The sequence below is a fragment of the Perognathus longimembris genome, chromosome 23, assembly GCF_023159225.1.
Source record: "Perognathus longimembris pacificus isolate PPM17 chromosome 23, ASM2315922v1, whole genome shotgun sequence".
Lineage (NCBI taxonomy): Eukaryota > Metazoa > Chordata > Mammalia > Rodentia > Heteromyidae > Perognathus > Perognathus longimembris.
Genome location: NC_063183.1, coordinates 30,268,718 through 30,284,294, shown reverse-complemented (window position 1 = coordinate 30,284,294; position 15,577 = coordinate 30,268,718). Strand labels below are relative to the sequence as shown.

Here is a 15,577-nt window from a genome sequence, read left to right as displayed (position 1 = left end):
GGCTTAGTGGTAGAGTGCTTGCCTCACATGCATGAAGCCCTGGGTTCCATTCCTCAGTATCACATGAACAGAAAAGGCTTGAAGTGATGCTGTGGCTCAAGTGGTAGAGCGCCAGCCTCGGTTGACAAAGCTAAGGGAGAGCACCTGTTGTATTCTGGGGAGCGAGAAAATCCACCCAGCACTGTTAAACGTGATAAATGAGTCTTATTTGTCAGTTTGCAACTGCCCTGCCCTGGGCTACCCTACAGCTAGGAGCAGTTGCAGCCTCCAGGGGGAGAGTTTCTTTCCTTTCTTCCTTTCCACGGGCTTCTCTGCAGGCCTCCTGTTCTCCACAGGCCTCTCCCCTCTCGGAGGGCCTCCACTTTCCACGTGGCTCTCTGTGGCCCTCCGCTCTCCACGGACCTACCTGCTCTGCGTCCGCTCTGGCTCCGACAGGCACCAGGCTTCGGACTTACACGCAGGCCTCAGGCTGCGGGCCCCTCCGCAGGCCTCAGGCTCTTCTCGGCTCGGCTCCGCTCTGCTCCTCTGTCCGTTCTCCTCGGGCCTCTGGCTCTCAGCAGGCCTCGGCTCCGAAGGCCCAGAGCTAGGCCGCTGCGGCCTCCATCCTCTGCAGGCCCCGGGTTCAGGCCTCCTCCTCCTCCTCCTCCGTCAGCAGGCCCGGGGTCCCCTCACTGCTCAGCTTCTCCCGGAAATCCCGCCCTCTTATATCGCCCTGCAGGCTGGGGGTGTGCGGTGGTTCCGGTTCCCCCCCCCTCCCCGCCCCTTTACGCTCCGCAGTGGGACGTGGCAATGACTACATGGGGCGGGGCTTCCACACCCCCTAGGTTATTACACACCTACGCCCTGAGTTCAAGCCCCAGTACCGGCACACACACACACACACACACATATATGTGTGTCCTCCCTGGAGGATTCCCCGCTGGGTCCCACAGGCTGGCACCGCTGCCCAGCCGGAGCCGGCCTTTCCCGCCTTTTGCTCGCAATAACCAATCAGCGCGCGCGGGGCTTCGGGCCTGAGAGCCAATCAGCAATCCCAGCCTCGGGCCTTGCCCCACCTCCTCACCACGGGCCAGCAGCCGCCATGTTTCAAGGGCAGCGGGGCTGGTTCTGTGGCAGCGTCGGCCAAGACCTGAGGCGGTTCTGGGGTAGGGGGCTTGGCCGGAGGGGGCGGGAGGGTGGCCGGGGGTCGCCCGCGGGGGGCTCACCGCGCGCTCTTGCCTCCGCAGTGGCCGAAGGCGGCACGCTCAGCGATTGGCGGGCCGCGGACTTCCTGTTCAGCTGCGACGCCTCGCACCCAGACACGCTGAGGTACCCGAGGGCCACCCGCCCGGAGTGCGCCTGCGCGTCGGGGACGGCGGCCGGGGGCCACTGGGCCACGCTGGGGACGGGGTTCGGTTGGAGATGAGCAGCTCTCCGGCCTTCCGGGAGTGTGCTTCCCTTCCCATCGCCACGCCACGTGGCCGTCCTGGAGCTCCCCCGCCCCCGGGGGGGCCCCCCACATCCGGTGTCTGAAGCCAAGTGTGACCGCCCCATAGCAGTTCATCACGGATCCCATGTGTTTTTTCCACACCTGGGCCTCCCTGGTGGGCTGGGAATGTGGCTTGGCTGTAGAGTGCCCGCCTTGCATGCATGAAGCCCTGGGTTCGATTCCTCAGCACCACAGAAGCAGAAAACACCGGAAGTGGCGCTGTGGCTCAAGTGGTAGAGTGCTTGAGTAAACAGCAGCTCAAAGACATTCAGAAGTCCAAGCCGGGGCTGGGGATATGGCCTAGTGGCAAGAGAGCTTGCCTCGCATACATGAGGCCCTGGGTTCGATTCCCCAGCACCACATATACAGAAGACGGCCAGAAGTGGCGCTGTGGCTCAGTGCTCAGGCCCTGAGTCCAAGGCCCAGGACTGGCCAAAAAAAAAAAGAAGTCCAAGGCCCAGGACTTGCAAAACAACAACAAACAAACCCCAAACACACCAAACAGAAAACTTCCTGGACTGTTTTTGGGGTGCTAGGGCTTGAACTCAGAGGCCTGGACACTGTCCCTGAGCTTTGTCCCTCTTGAGCCACAGATACATTTCTGGATTTATTTTATTTTATTTTTTTGGTGGTAGTGGTGTTAAGCCCAGATTTTAGGGGTTCCCCAAAGACCCGTGGTGGTGGTGAACTGGAGATGAAGGTCTCATGGGGAATTCCCTGCCTGGGCTGGCTTTGTACTTCGATCCTCAGATCCCAGCCTCCTGAGTAGCTAGGATAACAGTCATGAGCCACTGGCATCTGGCTTTCATAACATCTTTCGAATATCAAACTATGCCTGTGAATCTGTCACTGGTAGAATACCATGGATCACCTTCCCATAATGGTTACTTTCAGGATGGGCAGTACTGAGGTTTGAACTCAGGGACTCAAACTTGATAGGAGTCACTTTACTACTTGAGCACCACCCCATAGCCGTATAGCCATTTTTGCTTAGGGTTGTTTGTTGTTTTTTTTAAAGTAGGGTCTTGTGTTTCCTTCCTGGCCAGCTATAGACTGGGATTGTCCTACTTACACCTCCCGTGTAGCTGAGATAACAGGCGTGAACCACCATATATAGCTATTGGTTGAAATGAGTTCTCACTAATGTTTTCTTTCCCAAGGCTATCTTTGCACAGCTATCGTCCTCTGGATGTCAGCCTTCCAGGTAGCTAGGATTATAGGCATGGGCCACCAAGAGGGCTAACTGTTGCCATTTTAGTAGCATTGTAATTGCAGGCTAATTGTTACTATTTAAGTAGCATTCTAACTGCTATTTGCCCACACCTCACTGTAATTATGTCACCCAGAATCTGTCTTTTGCAATCTCCCTTCATCTTGCTGTTAGATTGAGTTTGCTAAGCACTGATCTGCTCATGGTCTCTCATCCTTCCTCCTGTCTTCCTTCTGATTATTTACAGACTTCGATTTTGGCTAAAGAATACAGTGTTTATTTTCCAGTTTTTCTCATGTCTTCCATAATCCAGTCTGCCTGAACTCTGATTATTGTGCCACCTTTATGTCTTTTGGGTCTTCATGTACTCTGTGTGTGTGTGTGTGTTTCTTTAATGGTCTTCCCTCTTCTCGCTACTTTTTCTAGTTTTCTATTTGTGAAAGCTTTCCTAACAGCATGTCCTGCCTGCCCCCTACCTCAGAATTAACTTATCCTTCATAATGGCAATAACTATGAGGACACTATGGTTATAAGCTGCTGATGTCCAATCTACTGTTGATGTTCAGTTAATTACTGTTTTAGGTCAAGTTTCTAAATTTATACGGTCCTTTTTTAACTTTCTAAAGCTGAGGTTTGCCTAGATTCAGTCCCCCAAATGAAGTAATAGTTTACTCTTGGGCTGAAGATGTAGCTCGGTGGTTGAGTGCTTGCCTAGCATGTGCAAGGCCCTAGGTTCCATTCCTAGCACTACCAAAAAAAAAAAAAAAGGTTTCTTTCCTGCCAGGGAGAAAAGATCAAAAGATCATCATAAGTGTCCCGACTTCCAGTCATTTATTTTTTCTTTTGAAAAGTTGACACATTGTTTATTTCATAATCTAAAAGATTTCCTTTCTTTCTCCTAGAATATATCACAGCCTTGACTACATAGAAGACAATGCAACTGTTTTTCATGCCTACTATCTCTCTGCAGTAGCTAATGCTGAAATAAAAAACTCTGTGGCTTTAGGTCATTTCATTCTTCCTCCTGCTTGTCTCCAAAAAGGTTAGCAAATATCACTTACCCAGTCTCTATTTGCCAAATCCAGCTAATCCCTGTCAGCCCAATCAAGTTTTACTTTTTGTTCTCAATCAGAAAACATTGAGTTTTGCACAATTTAGCATGAGTGGAAAAAGCATGGACTTTGGGCCAGATTACCTTGGGTGTGTATCCTAGTTTTATTCATTCACACATTTATTAAACCCTACCCCATGACAAGTTCTAATCCACATGCTGGGCTTTCAGTGATGAATAAGACAGACACACATATTGCCCTCAAAGCTATCTTGTCTCAAGTTGTTTTGAGGTAAAAATAAGATTATATTAAGGTATAGGACATGAGGAGCATTTAATAAATGCATTCTTTACTAGTTTTGAACCTCTTCCATTCTTCTGAAATTTCTTCTTCAAATATTTGTTACAAACTAGGTGTTGGTAGCTTATGCCTGCGATCCTAGCTATGCAGGAAGCTAAGAACTGAGGATCATGGTTCAAAGCCTGTCCAGGCAAATAAGTCTGTGAGACTCTTATGTCCAGTTAACCAATAGAAAGCCAGCAGTTGAAGTGTATCATCTTTGAGCAAAAAAGCCAAGCAAGAGCTTACAAGGCCCTGAGTTCAACCTCTCTTACCAGCACGCACGCACACACACACACACACACACACACATACAAATATTAATTATGGTAATAAGTTCATATATTTGGACTTTTTATACTTTTGAAAGTACTTTCACATTATTTCGGCAACACTGTGAAGTGCGAAAACAAATAAAAAATTGCTTCTGAGCTGGGCACCAGTGGCTCATGCCTGTAAATCCTATCTACTCAGTGGGCTGAGATCCGAGGATTGCAGTTTGCTAACCTGAGCAGAAAAGCCCATGCACCCCCCACCCCTCCCATACTGGGGCTTGAGCTCAGGGCCTGAACTCTGCCCTTGAGCTTCTTTGTGTTCAAAGTTAGCACTCTACCTCTTGAGTCACAGTACCACTTTCACCTTTTTCTGAATAGTTTATTGGATACAAGAGTCTCATGAACTTTGCCTGGGTTGGCTTCCAACCATAATCCTCAGATCTCAGCATCCTGAGTAGCTAGGGTTACAGGCATGAGCCACTGGCACCCAGCCCATGAGATTCTTATCTCCCATTAACCACCAGAAAACTGGAAGTGGTGCTGTGCCTCAAAGTGACAGAGTGCTATCCTTGAACGAAAAAGGTCAGGGACAGTACCCAGACCCTCATTTTAAACCCCATGGCCAAAAACAAATTGCTTCTGAGATTGGTTCTTTCCATTTTTCCTGCTTGGCACATCTTTTCATATTGTTTTGCTCAGATTCTACCTAGCTTTTCAGAGATAACTTCAATATCAGATTTTTTAAAAATCTGGTTGTTAAAATCTTGAATTGTTGTTGTTGTTGGTGTGTGTGTGTGTGTGTGTGTGCATGCCGGTGTGCTGGGGCTTAAACTCAGGATCTGGGTACCATTCCTGAGGCTTCTTGTTCAAAGCTAGCATTCTACCACTTAAGCCACAGTTCTCTTTCTGGCTTTTTGATGTTTAATTGGAGATAAGAGTATCATGGACTTTCCTGCTCAAGCTGGCTTTGAATCCCAATCCTCACATTTCAAGCTCCTGAGTAGTTAGGATTATAGGTGTGAGCCACCTTGCATGGCTGTTGCCTAATTCATGATGTGTTTTTTGTTTACTGATAAATACAGGTTTATATACAGATAGAGAGATTGAAGCTATATATCATATCCTAGTGAGGAGAGTATTAGAAACAAAAGCAAGGCCAGGCACCAGTGCTCAGGACTATAACCCTAGCTATTCAGGAGGCTGAGATCTGAGAATCAAAGCCAGCCCAGGCAGGAAAGTCTATGAGACTCTGATCTCCAATTGACCACCAGGAAACTTGGAAATAGCACTATGGCTCAAAGTGGTAGATGGCTAGCCGTGAGCAGAAGAGCTCGGGCAGTGCTCAGGCCCTAAGTTCAAGCCCCATGATTGACAAAAAACAAAGCAAAGCAAAAAAAGGGCTGGAAATGTGGCTTAGTGGTAGGTTTCTTGCCTAGCATGCATGAAGCCCTGGATTCGATTCCTCAGTAGCTGGAAGTGGCACTGTGGCTCAAGTGGTAGAGTGGTAGCTTGAGCAAAAAGAAGCTCAGGGACAGTGCCCAGTGCCCAGGACCAGCAGAAAAAAGAAAACACAAAAAATTTAAAAACTACTTCGACAAAGAAGTCTTAGAAATCCAGAAGAATGTTTTCATCCATACTTGGAGTCCCAGTGAGACCTAGTTATATTAAAGCATGGTAAGTAATTATACAAATCAATTAATGGTTAGATGGGAAAATTGATTTATTCAAAAATGTTCATTTGAGTCCAGGTGTTTCTAGGTAGCCAAAGTTGGCCTTGAACTCACTAGGTAGCATAGATTAGTCTCAAATTCTATTAAAAAAAGACACCTATTTGTGGGATGGGAATGTGGCTTAGTGGTAAAGTGCTTGCCTTGCATGCATGAAGCCCTTGGTTCAATTCCTGAGTACCACTTGAATAGAAAAACCTGGAAGTGGCACTGTGATTCAAGTGGTAGAGTGCTAACCTTGAGCAAAAGAAGCTGAGGGACAGTGCCCAGGCCCTGAGTTCAAGCCCCAGGACTGCTGGGTGCCAGGGGCTTAGACCTGTAGTCCTTACTATTCAAGAGGCTGAGATCCAAGAATCTGGGTTTGAAGTCAGCTTGGGCATAAAAGTCCACGAGACTCTTATCTCCAGTACACCACCAAAAACTGGAAGTGGAGCTGTGGCTCAAGTGATAGAACAAAAATATAACCTTAAGCAAAAGTCCTCAATGGCAGTGCCCAGGCCCTGAGTTTAAGCTCTAGAACCAGCACATACTCACCAAAAAAAAAAAAAAAAAGTCAAATCAGGTCAGACAGTTCTTCTAAGATTAATTAGTTATTCACCAATTAGTACAAATAGGTTTTATTTTTGTGCCAGTCCTGGAGTTTGAACACAGAGCCTGTATATTGTTCCTGAGGCTTTTTGCTCAAGGTTACTACTCTACATTTGAGACACAGGTCCACTTCTCCCTTTTGGTAGTTAACTGGAGATAAGAATCTCATGAACTTTTCTGCCTAGGTCTTAACTATGATCCTTAGATCTCGGCTTCATGAGTAGCTAGGGTTACAGGAATGAGCCACTGGTAAGTATTGAATTTGTTCTCACCACAGAAATAAGAAGAAAAATTGGTGATTTTATTTGGGAGCAAGATCAACATTTCCAGACAGAAAAGGTAAGAATAAATGAAAATATTTTGCTAGAACCTAACATTTCAAAAATTTCTGAAAGCAATATAATGTTAAAAATGTCTTCTTGAAGGCTGAGGATATGGCCTAGTGGCAAGAGTGCTTGCCTCCTATACATGAAGCCCTAGGTTCGATTCCTCAGCACCACATATATAGAAAAGGCCAGAGGTGGCGCTGTGGCTCAAGTGACAGACTGCTAGCCTTGAGCAAAAGGAAGCCAGGGAAAAAGGAGTCCAAGGCCCAGGACTGGCAAAAAAAAAAAAAAAAAATCTACTTGATAGGCTGGGAATGTGGCTTGTAGTACAGTGTTTGCCTAGCATGTATGAAGCCCTGGGTTTATTCCTCCATACCACATAAACAGAAGTGACACTGTGGCTCAAGCACTAGTGCTAGCCTTGAACAAAAGAAGTTCAGGGACAGTGCCAGGCCTTGAGTTAAAGCCCCAGGACTGGCAAAAAAACAAAAAAGTCTGCTTGTGCCAGGCACTGTTGGCTCATGCTAGTAATACTAGCTACACAGGAGGCTGAGATCTGAGGACCATGGTTTGAAGCCAACCTGGACAAGATAGTCCATGAGGTTTTTAATCTCCAACTAACCAGCAAAAAGATGTCAGTGGCGCTTTGGATAAAATACTAGAGCACCAGCCTTGAATGTAAAACCTAAGGGCAAGTGCCCAGGCCCTGAATTCAAGCTCCAGCAGTAGTGCGAGCGTGCGCGCGTGCACACACACACATACACACACGTTTGCCTCTGAGATGTTAACAGGAATCAGCCAGCTTAAGGATTTTAAAGGGCATGATTTTATTGAATATTATCTGGCTAGACATTGTTTTTGTAGTAGTACATTGATAAAACTAAAGTTTTGGTGGAGGATTGTGTTTGTTTTTCAGTATTAGGGTTATAATTCAAAGTCTCATGCTTGCTAGATAGTTGCTCTACCACTTGAACTATGCCTCTAGCCCTTTTTTTGAATAAATTGAAGTACTTACATTAAAAAGTTGCAATTTTTTTTGTCACCAATATCTTGAGAATCATAAGTACATGGTATTTCTCAATTATTTGCTGCTGGTTCAAATTCTGATTAATTCCTTGCTGTATCATTTGTTAAATGAGTAGTACTCAATAAATGTGTAAAATGCAGGAAAGTTTTTACCATCTTGCTCAAATTTACCTGTGCCTGTGATTTATATGTAGACTTTTTTTTTTTTTTTTTTTTTTTTTTTTTTTTTGCCAGTCCTGGGGATTGGACTCAGGGCCTGAGCACTGTCCCTGGCTTCTTTTTTGCTCAAGGCTAGCACTCTGCCACTTGAGCCACAGCGCCACTTCTGGCCATTTTCTGTATATGTGGTGCTGTGGAATCGAACCCAGGGCCTCATGTATACAAGTCAAGCACTCTTGCCACTAGGCCATATTCCCAGCCCTGGCTTTTTTTCTTTATGTGGTGCTGAGGAATCAAACCCAGGGCTTCATGCATGCAAGGCAAGCACTCTCCTGCATTTCCAGCCCCTATATGTAGTCTTATTTACCTGTATTAATTTACCTATGTAGCTCAAGAAGGCTTTAAACTAGTCAATGCTTCTCCCTCAGCCTACCAAGTGCTGGTATCACAGACATGATCCAAAATACCTATTTCTTTATTTTTTTTAAGACTAAGAAGTAATAAGACCATTAGTCAAAGTTTTACTTACCTTTGGTAATCTTACCTGGAATTAAAAAAAAAATCTGGTCTTCTTTATGTATGTATAAAACTGTGTAATATATCATTATATGAGTGTGTATACAAAATTTTGTAAGCTTCCCTACTAAACTAGACTGAATGGGGCTAAAAGTATAAAGATGTTCAAGACTTCTGGCATATTTATTGTCATTTAATATTTTTTCCTTGAAAACATTGGTTCATCAGTGCAGAATTTTTAAAATGTGATTCATTTTGCTGTCTGTAGAATGAGGAAGTAACATCAAACGAAGTAATAACCCGGAAGGAAAGTGGTGAACTAACAACAGAGCACACAAAAAAATTATTCAAAAGGTATTGAATTTACATACTTCATTGTAGATATCATCAAGCACTGATTGTATGTTTATCTCACGATTTTTTTTTTTTTTTTTTTTTTTTTTTTTGCCAGTCCTGGGCCTTGGACTCAGGGCCTGAGCACTGTCCCTGGCTTCTTCCTGCTCAAGGCTAGCACTCTGCCACCTGAGCCACAGCGCCCCTTCTGGCCATTTTCCATATATGTGGTGCTGGGGAATCGAACCAAGAGCTTCATGTGTAGGAGGCAAGCGCTCTTGCCACTAGGCCATATTCTCAGCCCTGTTATCTCACGATTTTTTTTTTTTTTTTTTTGGCCAGTCCTGGGCCTTGGACTCAGGGCCTGAGCACTGTCCCTGGCTTCCTTTTTGCTCAAGGCTAGCACTCTGCCACTTGAGCCACAGCGCCACTTCTGGCCGTTTTTTGTATATGTGGTGCTGGGGAATTGAACCCAGGGCCTCATGTATACGAGGCAAGCTCTCTTGCCACTGGGCCATATCCCCAGCCCTATCTCACAATTTTTATGATTTTCCTGTGGGATTGATTTTATCATCCCCATTTACAGAAACAGATCTAGAATTAAAAATGATTAAAAAATGTGACTTTGGGCCTGGTAATCTCAGCATTTGGGAGGCTGAGTCAAGAGAATTGTGAGTTCATGGGAGTCTTGAGCTACATCTTAGTGAGATCCTAAAAAGAAAGAAGAAGGAGAGAGAGAGAAAAAGAAAAGGAGGAGGAAGGGGAAAGGAAAGAAAATGGAGTGGATGGGCTGGGGATATGGCCTAGTGGCAAGAGTGCTCCACTCGTATATATGAGGCCCTGGGTTCGATTCCCCCAGCACCACATATACAAAAAACGGCCAGAAGTGGCGCTGTGGCTCAAGTGGCAGAGTGCTAGCCTTGAGCAAAAAGAAGCCAGGGACAGTGCTCAGGCCCTGAGTCCAAGCCCCAGGACTGGCCAAAAAAACAAAAAAGAAAGCAAATGGAGTGGAAAGGAAGAAAGCACTAAGTATATAACTTACCTTAAATGAGTGTCTACCTAGAACCTTTTTTTTTTTTTTTTTGCCAGTCCTGGGGCTTGAACTCAGGGCCTGGGCACTGTCCCTGAGCTTCATTTTTTCTCAAGGGTAGCACTCTACCACTTGAGCCATAGCCCCACTTCTGGCTTTTTCTGTTTATGTGATGCTGAGGAATTGAACTCAGGGCTTCATGCATGTTAGGCAAGCACTGTACTGCCAAGCCACATTCCCAGCCCCTCACTTCAAATTCTTATTGTACTTTATGGTTTTCCCAGATATTGCTTTATTTAATATGATGAAGTATGCCTGCACTAGTTAAGAAAGCCTCAGTTATTATTATTATTATTATTGTTTTGCTAGTCCTGGGGCTTGAACTCAGGGCCTGAGCACTGTCCCTGGCTTCTTTTTGCTCAAGGCTAGCACTGTGCCACTTGAGCCACAACACCACTTCTGGCTTTTTCTATATATGTGGTGCTGAGGAATCGAGCCCAGGGCTTCATGTATTTGAGGTGAGCACTTTACCACTAGGCCTTATTCCTAGCCCCAGCTTCAGTTATTTGAATGCTTAACAATGAAAGTGTTATATAGAGTTTACTATTCTATTCTTTTTTTCTGAATAATTACTTATTTATTGTTAAAGTGATGTACAGAGGGGTTACAGTTTTATACGTAAGGCAGTGGGTACATTTCTTGTACAATTTGTTACCTCCTCCCTCATTCCCCCCCTTACTATGCTATTCTTTTGTTTACACACACATAAATACTATACATAATTATAAAGGATTACTGAATTACTGTGTTTCCAAAGGTCCTTTAAAAAAAAGACTCATTCTCTTCTATATACTGAATAAATATTTAAGCCATTGACTATTTGGTTTTTGAAATGGCCAGGAAAACCAAAAACATCTATATGAGCCCTTGTCTTAGCATTGTTAACAATTTACTCAGTAAGACTACAGTCTCACCAGAAACAATAAAATTACTATGTGTGTCACCTAGAATAACTTCTAACTTGTAATATAAATCCAAAATTTGTAATATGCAATCCAATATCAAATATATCTATTTGTTTTACTTTATAGCACAGAAAAGCACTTTATAAAGACTCCAGTTACAGAAAAGCAGATGTATTTCCCTCTTCAGAATTATCCAGTGAACAACATGGTAACAGGTATAAAATAAATAAATAAATATAAAATAAAATTTAGAGTAAATCCAGTTAAGGATGAAACAAAGGAAGAGTGTGTAGAATAAAACTGCCATTGTATTTCAAATGTGTAGCCTCCTTTATTATACATGATAATGTAAGACATCATTTATATGTTAAAGAAGCAGCCTGCAGAATTGGTCCAAGGATGTGACTCATATTTTCTGTACTTATAATACTGGTGTAGGTAAAGTAAACATTTGACCCTATTTATATGACATAGTTAGAATGTATGCCTATTATTTTGACATCAGGTCTTTTTGTTCTGGGGATCAAACTCAGGGCCTCAAGCATAATTTGCATCATTTTAATGTCCTAATTAAAGGTTAAATATCCTAATTTGGAATGTAAGTTTTATGGACAACCTCAGTCATACATAAATGAACACACACACACACACACACACACACACACACACACAGAGCAGCCAAATTTACATGTAATTTAAGGAGACTTATGGGTGTCCCAAAGCCCATTAATGACTCATGCCTTTCCTACATGGTTACTTCATATGAGAAGACAGATAAACAAGGCTGAAATTGAGAGGATAAAATTTAAGGAAACAAATAAAAACTGTCCAGTAATATATGGATAATTATAAGTGGGGATATGGATGAAGACGTACAGGGTGAGGTATAGAAGAAAGAGTGAGGAACATCTAAAATTCTTTCTCCCAAAATGCCACTGTTTTTGTTTTTTTGCCAGTCCTTGGGCTTGAACTCAGGGCCTGGGCTCTGTCCCTGAGCCTTGCTGTGCTCAAAGCTAGCACTCTGCCACTTGAGCACCACTTCCACCTTTTTCTGTCTATGCGGTACTGAGGAATCAAACCCAAGGCTTCATGCGTGGTAGGTAAGCACTCTACCATTAAAGCCACGTTACTGGAGATAGGAGTCTTAAGACTTTCCTGCCTGGGCTGGCTTTGAACCTCAATCTTCAGATCTCAACCTCCTGAGAAGCTAGGATTGCAGGCATGAGCCACAGGCACCCCACATAAAATGCCACTTTTTAGGAACTTCCCTTTGTTCTACTATATGAAAACATTCAAAACAGCCTTTTTTTTTTGCTGGTCTTTGGGCTTGAACTCAAGGCCTGGTCACTCTCCCTGAGCTTCTTTTTGCTCAAGGCTTACCACTTGAGCCACAGGGCCATTTCCGGCCTTTTCTGTTTATGTGGCACTGATGAATCAAACCCAGGGCTTCATGCATGCTAGGCAAGCACTCTACCACAAAGAAGAGTTAATGACCATTAATACATTTAAAGATTTAACCAGGATGTAGAGGTGTGGCTCAAGTGGTAGAGTATCAGCCTTGAGTGAAAATCTAAGGGACAGTACCCAAGTCCTAAGTTCAAGCCCCAGAAATGGGAGAAAAGAAATCTAACCAGGGGACTGGGGATATGGCCTAGTGGCAAGAGTGCTTGCCTCGTATACGTGAGGCCCTGGGTTTGATTCCCCAGCACCACATATACCGAAAATGGCCAGAAGTGGCGCTGTGGCTCAAGAAGAAGCCAGGGACAGTGCTCAGGCACTGAGTCCAAGCCCCAGGACTGGCCAAAAAAAAGAAGAAATCTAACCAGTTGTGTGTGGTTATATTTACAGTTAATTCTTAAACTGTGAATTTAAATTACATATTTATACTGTTGATGTTGGTGATAGTGCTGTAGTAAATCCAATCACTGGAGCTCTAATATAATTTTTTCATAGTAATTACTTTTAAATTAGATTTCAGTTTTAGTGTAAACCATAAATATTTGCATTACACATAAAGTGTCATCATTCAAACAGTTGTTACATAACATCATTGAGTCCTTAAGTTTTCTGCTTTGGGGTAGGGTTTCTTTAATATTCATATCTATTCCAGATTATTAATGACAATTACTCACATCTTTAACCTTTGTTGAGTGAGCATTACTATAGAGTTTCCCTTTTTTTTTTTCACTAAAGATAGCAGTACCAAAAAGTGTTGCCTATTCTAGGGAAGATAAGTTGTTTGTGCTGTTAATGGGTCTTTGGACAGGTAGTTCTAAGTGGTCACCCTCTCTAAGGCAGTTATGGTTATTTTGTTTTAGGTACTTTTATATTACAACTTAAATCTGGACATCAGACTTCCAGTAGTTAAAGGGCTAATCTGGAATCTTTGTTTTAAAAATAGGAGGCCTGGGGTGAGGAGAGTGTATTTCTGATCCATACAGAATCCATACAGAATCACATTCCATACAGAATCACATTCCATATAGAATCTTCTTACTGGTACTATTTCTTCTTCTCAGTTCTTTTTGAAAAATATTCTTCTAAAAATTAGTAAGTCAAAGACACTGAAAAGCAGATAGTATGGTAGGATTTCAAAGATATTTTTCTGTTATTTATAGATTATATATCAATTGATGCCATGAAGAAATTCCTTGGGGAGATACATGACTTCATTCCTGGAAGCTCAGGATATCTGGCATATCATGTTCAAGATGAAATTAACATGTCTGCTATAAAAACCAAAATGAAGAAGAAATTCTAAGTTAAATTGTTCTTCCATATGGGCATTTATTTTTCCACAAAAAGTTGCCAAATACATATTTAATTTTTTTTTCCAGTACTGGGGCTTAAACTCAGGGCCTAAGTACTGACTCTGAGTTTTTGTGTGTGTGTGTGTGTTTTAAGCGCAAGGTTACCACTTGAGCAAGTGGTAGAGTGTTTTTTGGTTTTGGTTTTGGTAGTTAATTGTTTGTTTGTTTTTGTTTTTATTTGGCCAGTCCTGGGGCTTGTTTGTTTTTTTTTGTTTTTATTTGGCCAGTCCTGGGGCTTGGACTCAGGGCCTGAGCACTGTCCCTGGCTTCTTTTTGCTCAAGGCTAGCACTCTGCCACTTGAGCCACAGCACCACTTCTGGCCATTTTCTGTATATGTGGTGCTGGGTAATCGAACCCAGGGCCTCATGTATATGAGGCAGGCACTCTTGCCACTAGGCCATATCCCCAGGCCTTGGTAGTTAATTGATGATAAGAGTCTTAAGGACTTTCTTGCCCAGGCTGGCTTTGAACCACTATCCTAAGATCTCAGCCTCTTGACTAACTAGGATTGCAGGCATGAGCCACTGGCACCTGGTTTGTATGTAATTTTAAAAAACAAGCTCCTCTTTAGGACTGGGTCATGGGGAAAGGGAGAAGAATTTTTCAGTTCCTCAACATGTGACTTTATGAAATTCAGAATCATTTGGTTGTTTTGATATTGGGCTAGACTTTTTCCCCTGGCTGTATGTAATATTTGTAATATGTTTCATCAATCTAAGTACATAGTTGTCATGGAATGATTGTCATTGAAACATAATTTATAATCTCCCCATCCCCATCTGCCTCTCTCTGTCAAATAATTCTTTTGGTCTAATATCCCAGTATATTTTTCACTAAATAAAATATTGAGCTCTATGATTCTATTCATCTTATTTTGATTTAAAAAATTAGAATTTTATAGTTGAGTCCTGATTTTCTGTTTCTCACGTGAAACTTTAATAATTTCATTCATGTGTATAGATTTCTGCTAATAAATGTACTAATATAGACTATTATATTACCTGAGATAAACAGGCAATATACCTTAAAATCACCATGCTAGAAAAGACCTTAGAGAACAACCCACTTACTGTTTTGTGAGGAAGTGTATCTTGCCTGTGTGAATAAATGAAGCCTAAACCAAACTCCAATATGATTTTTTCTTTTCTTTTCTGTCGGTTGTGGGGCTTGAACTCAGGGCCTGGGCAACGTCCCTTGGGTTTTCTTGCTCCAGGCTAGCTAGCACTCTACCACTCTGAGCCACAGCCCTTCTCTTTTTCTGGTGGTTAATTGAAGCTAAGAGTCTCAGGAACTTTCCTACTCAGACTGGGTTTGGACTGTGATCTTCAGATCTCAGCTTCCTGAGTAGCTAGGATTACAGGCACGAGGCCCTGCTCAATATGATTTTTTTTTTTTTAATTTCCTAGGTCCTCCTACATGTATGTCACTTGCTGCAGTCTCAGCGTTAGTATCTCGGTCTTTTTCTTTTTTTGGCCTGACCTGGGGCTTGAACTCAGGGCCAAGGCTCTGCCCCTGAGCTTCTCTTGTGCCCAAGGTTAGAGCTCTACCACTTGAGCCGGCCTTTTCTGTTTATGTAGTACTGAGGAATCGAACCCGGGGCTTCATGCATGCCAGGCAAGCACTCTAACCATGAAGACATGTTCCCCAACCTCTTGGTCTTCTTTTGAAATAAGGTATCCCTGAGTAGCTTAGGCTGGCCTCTAACTCTTGGAGTTAAAAGTGTTCCTCATGCCTCACATAGATATATCCTCA

General features: G+C 43.2%; 1 protein-coding gene across 1 annotated transcript; it reads left to right on the top strand.

The window, feature by feature from the left end:
- Positions 1 to 1,071: 1,071 nt before the first annotated feature.
- Positions 1,072 to 13,906, top strand: Terb2 (telomere repeat binding bouquet formation protein 2). Its single transcript, XM_048332859.1, has 7 exons — positions 1,072 to 1,145; positions 1,227 to 1,308; positions 3,581 to 3,720; positions 6,937 to 6,998; positions 8,955 to 9,040; positions 11,141 to 11,229; positions 13,633 to 13,906. Exons 1-7 carry the CDS (start codon positions 1,082 to 1,084, stop codon positions 13,773 to 13,775), a joined length of 666 nt encoding a protein of 221 aa, XP_048188816.1. The 5' UTR covers positions 1,072 to 1,081; the 3' UTR covers positions 13,776 to 13,906.
- The last annotated feature ends 1,671 nt before the right edge of the window (positions 13,907 to 15,577 follow it).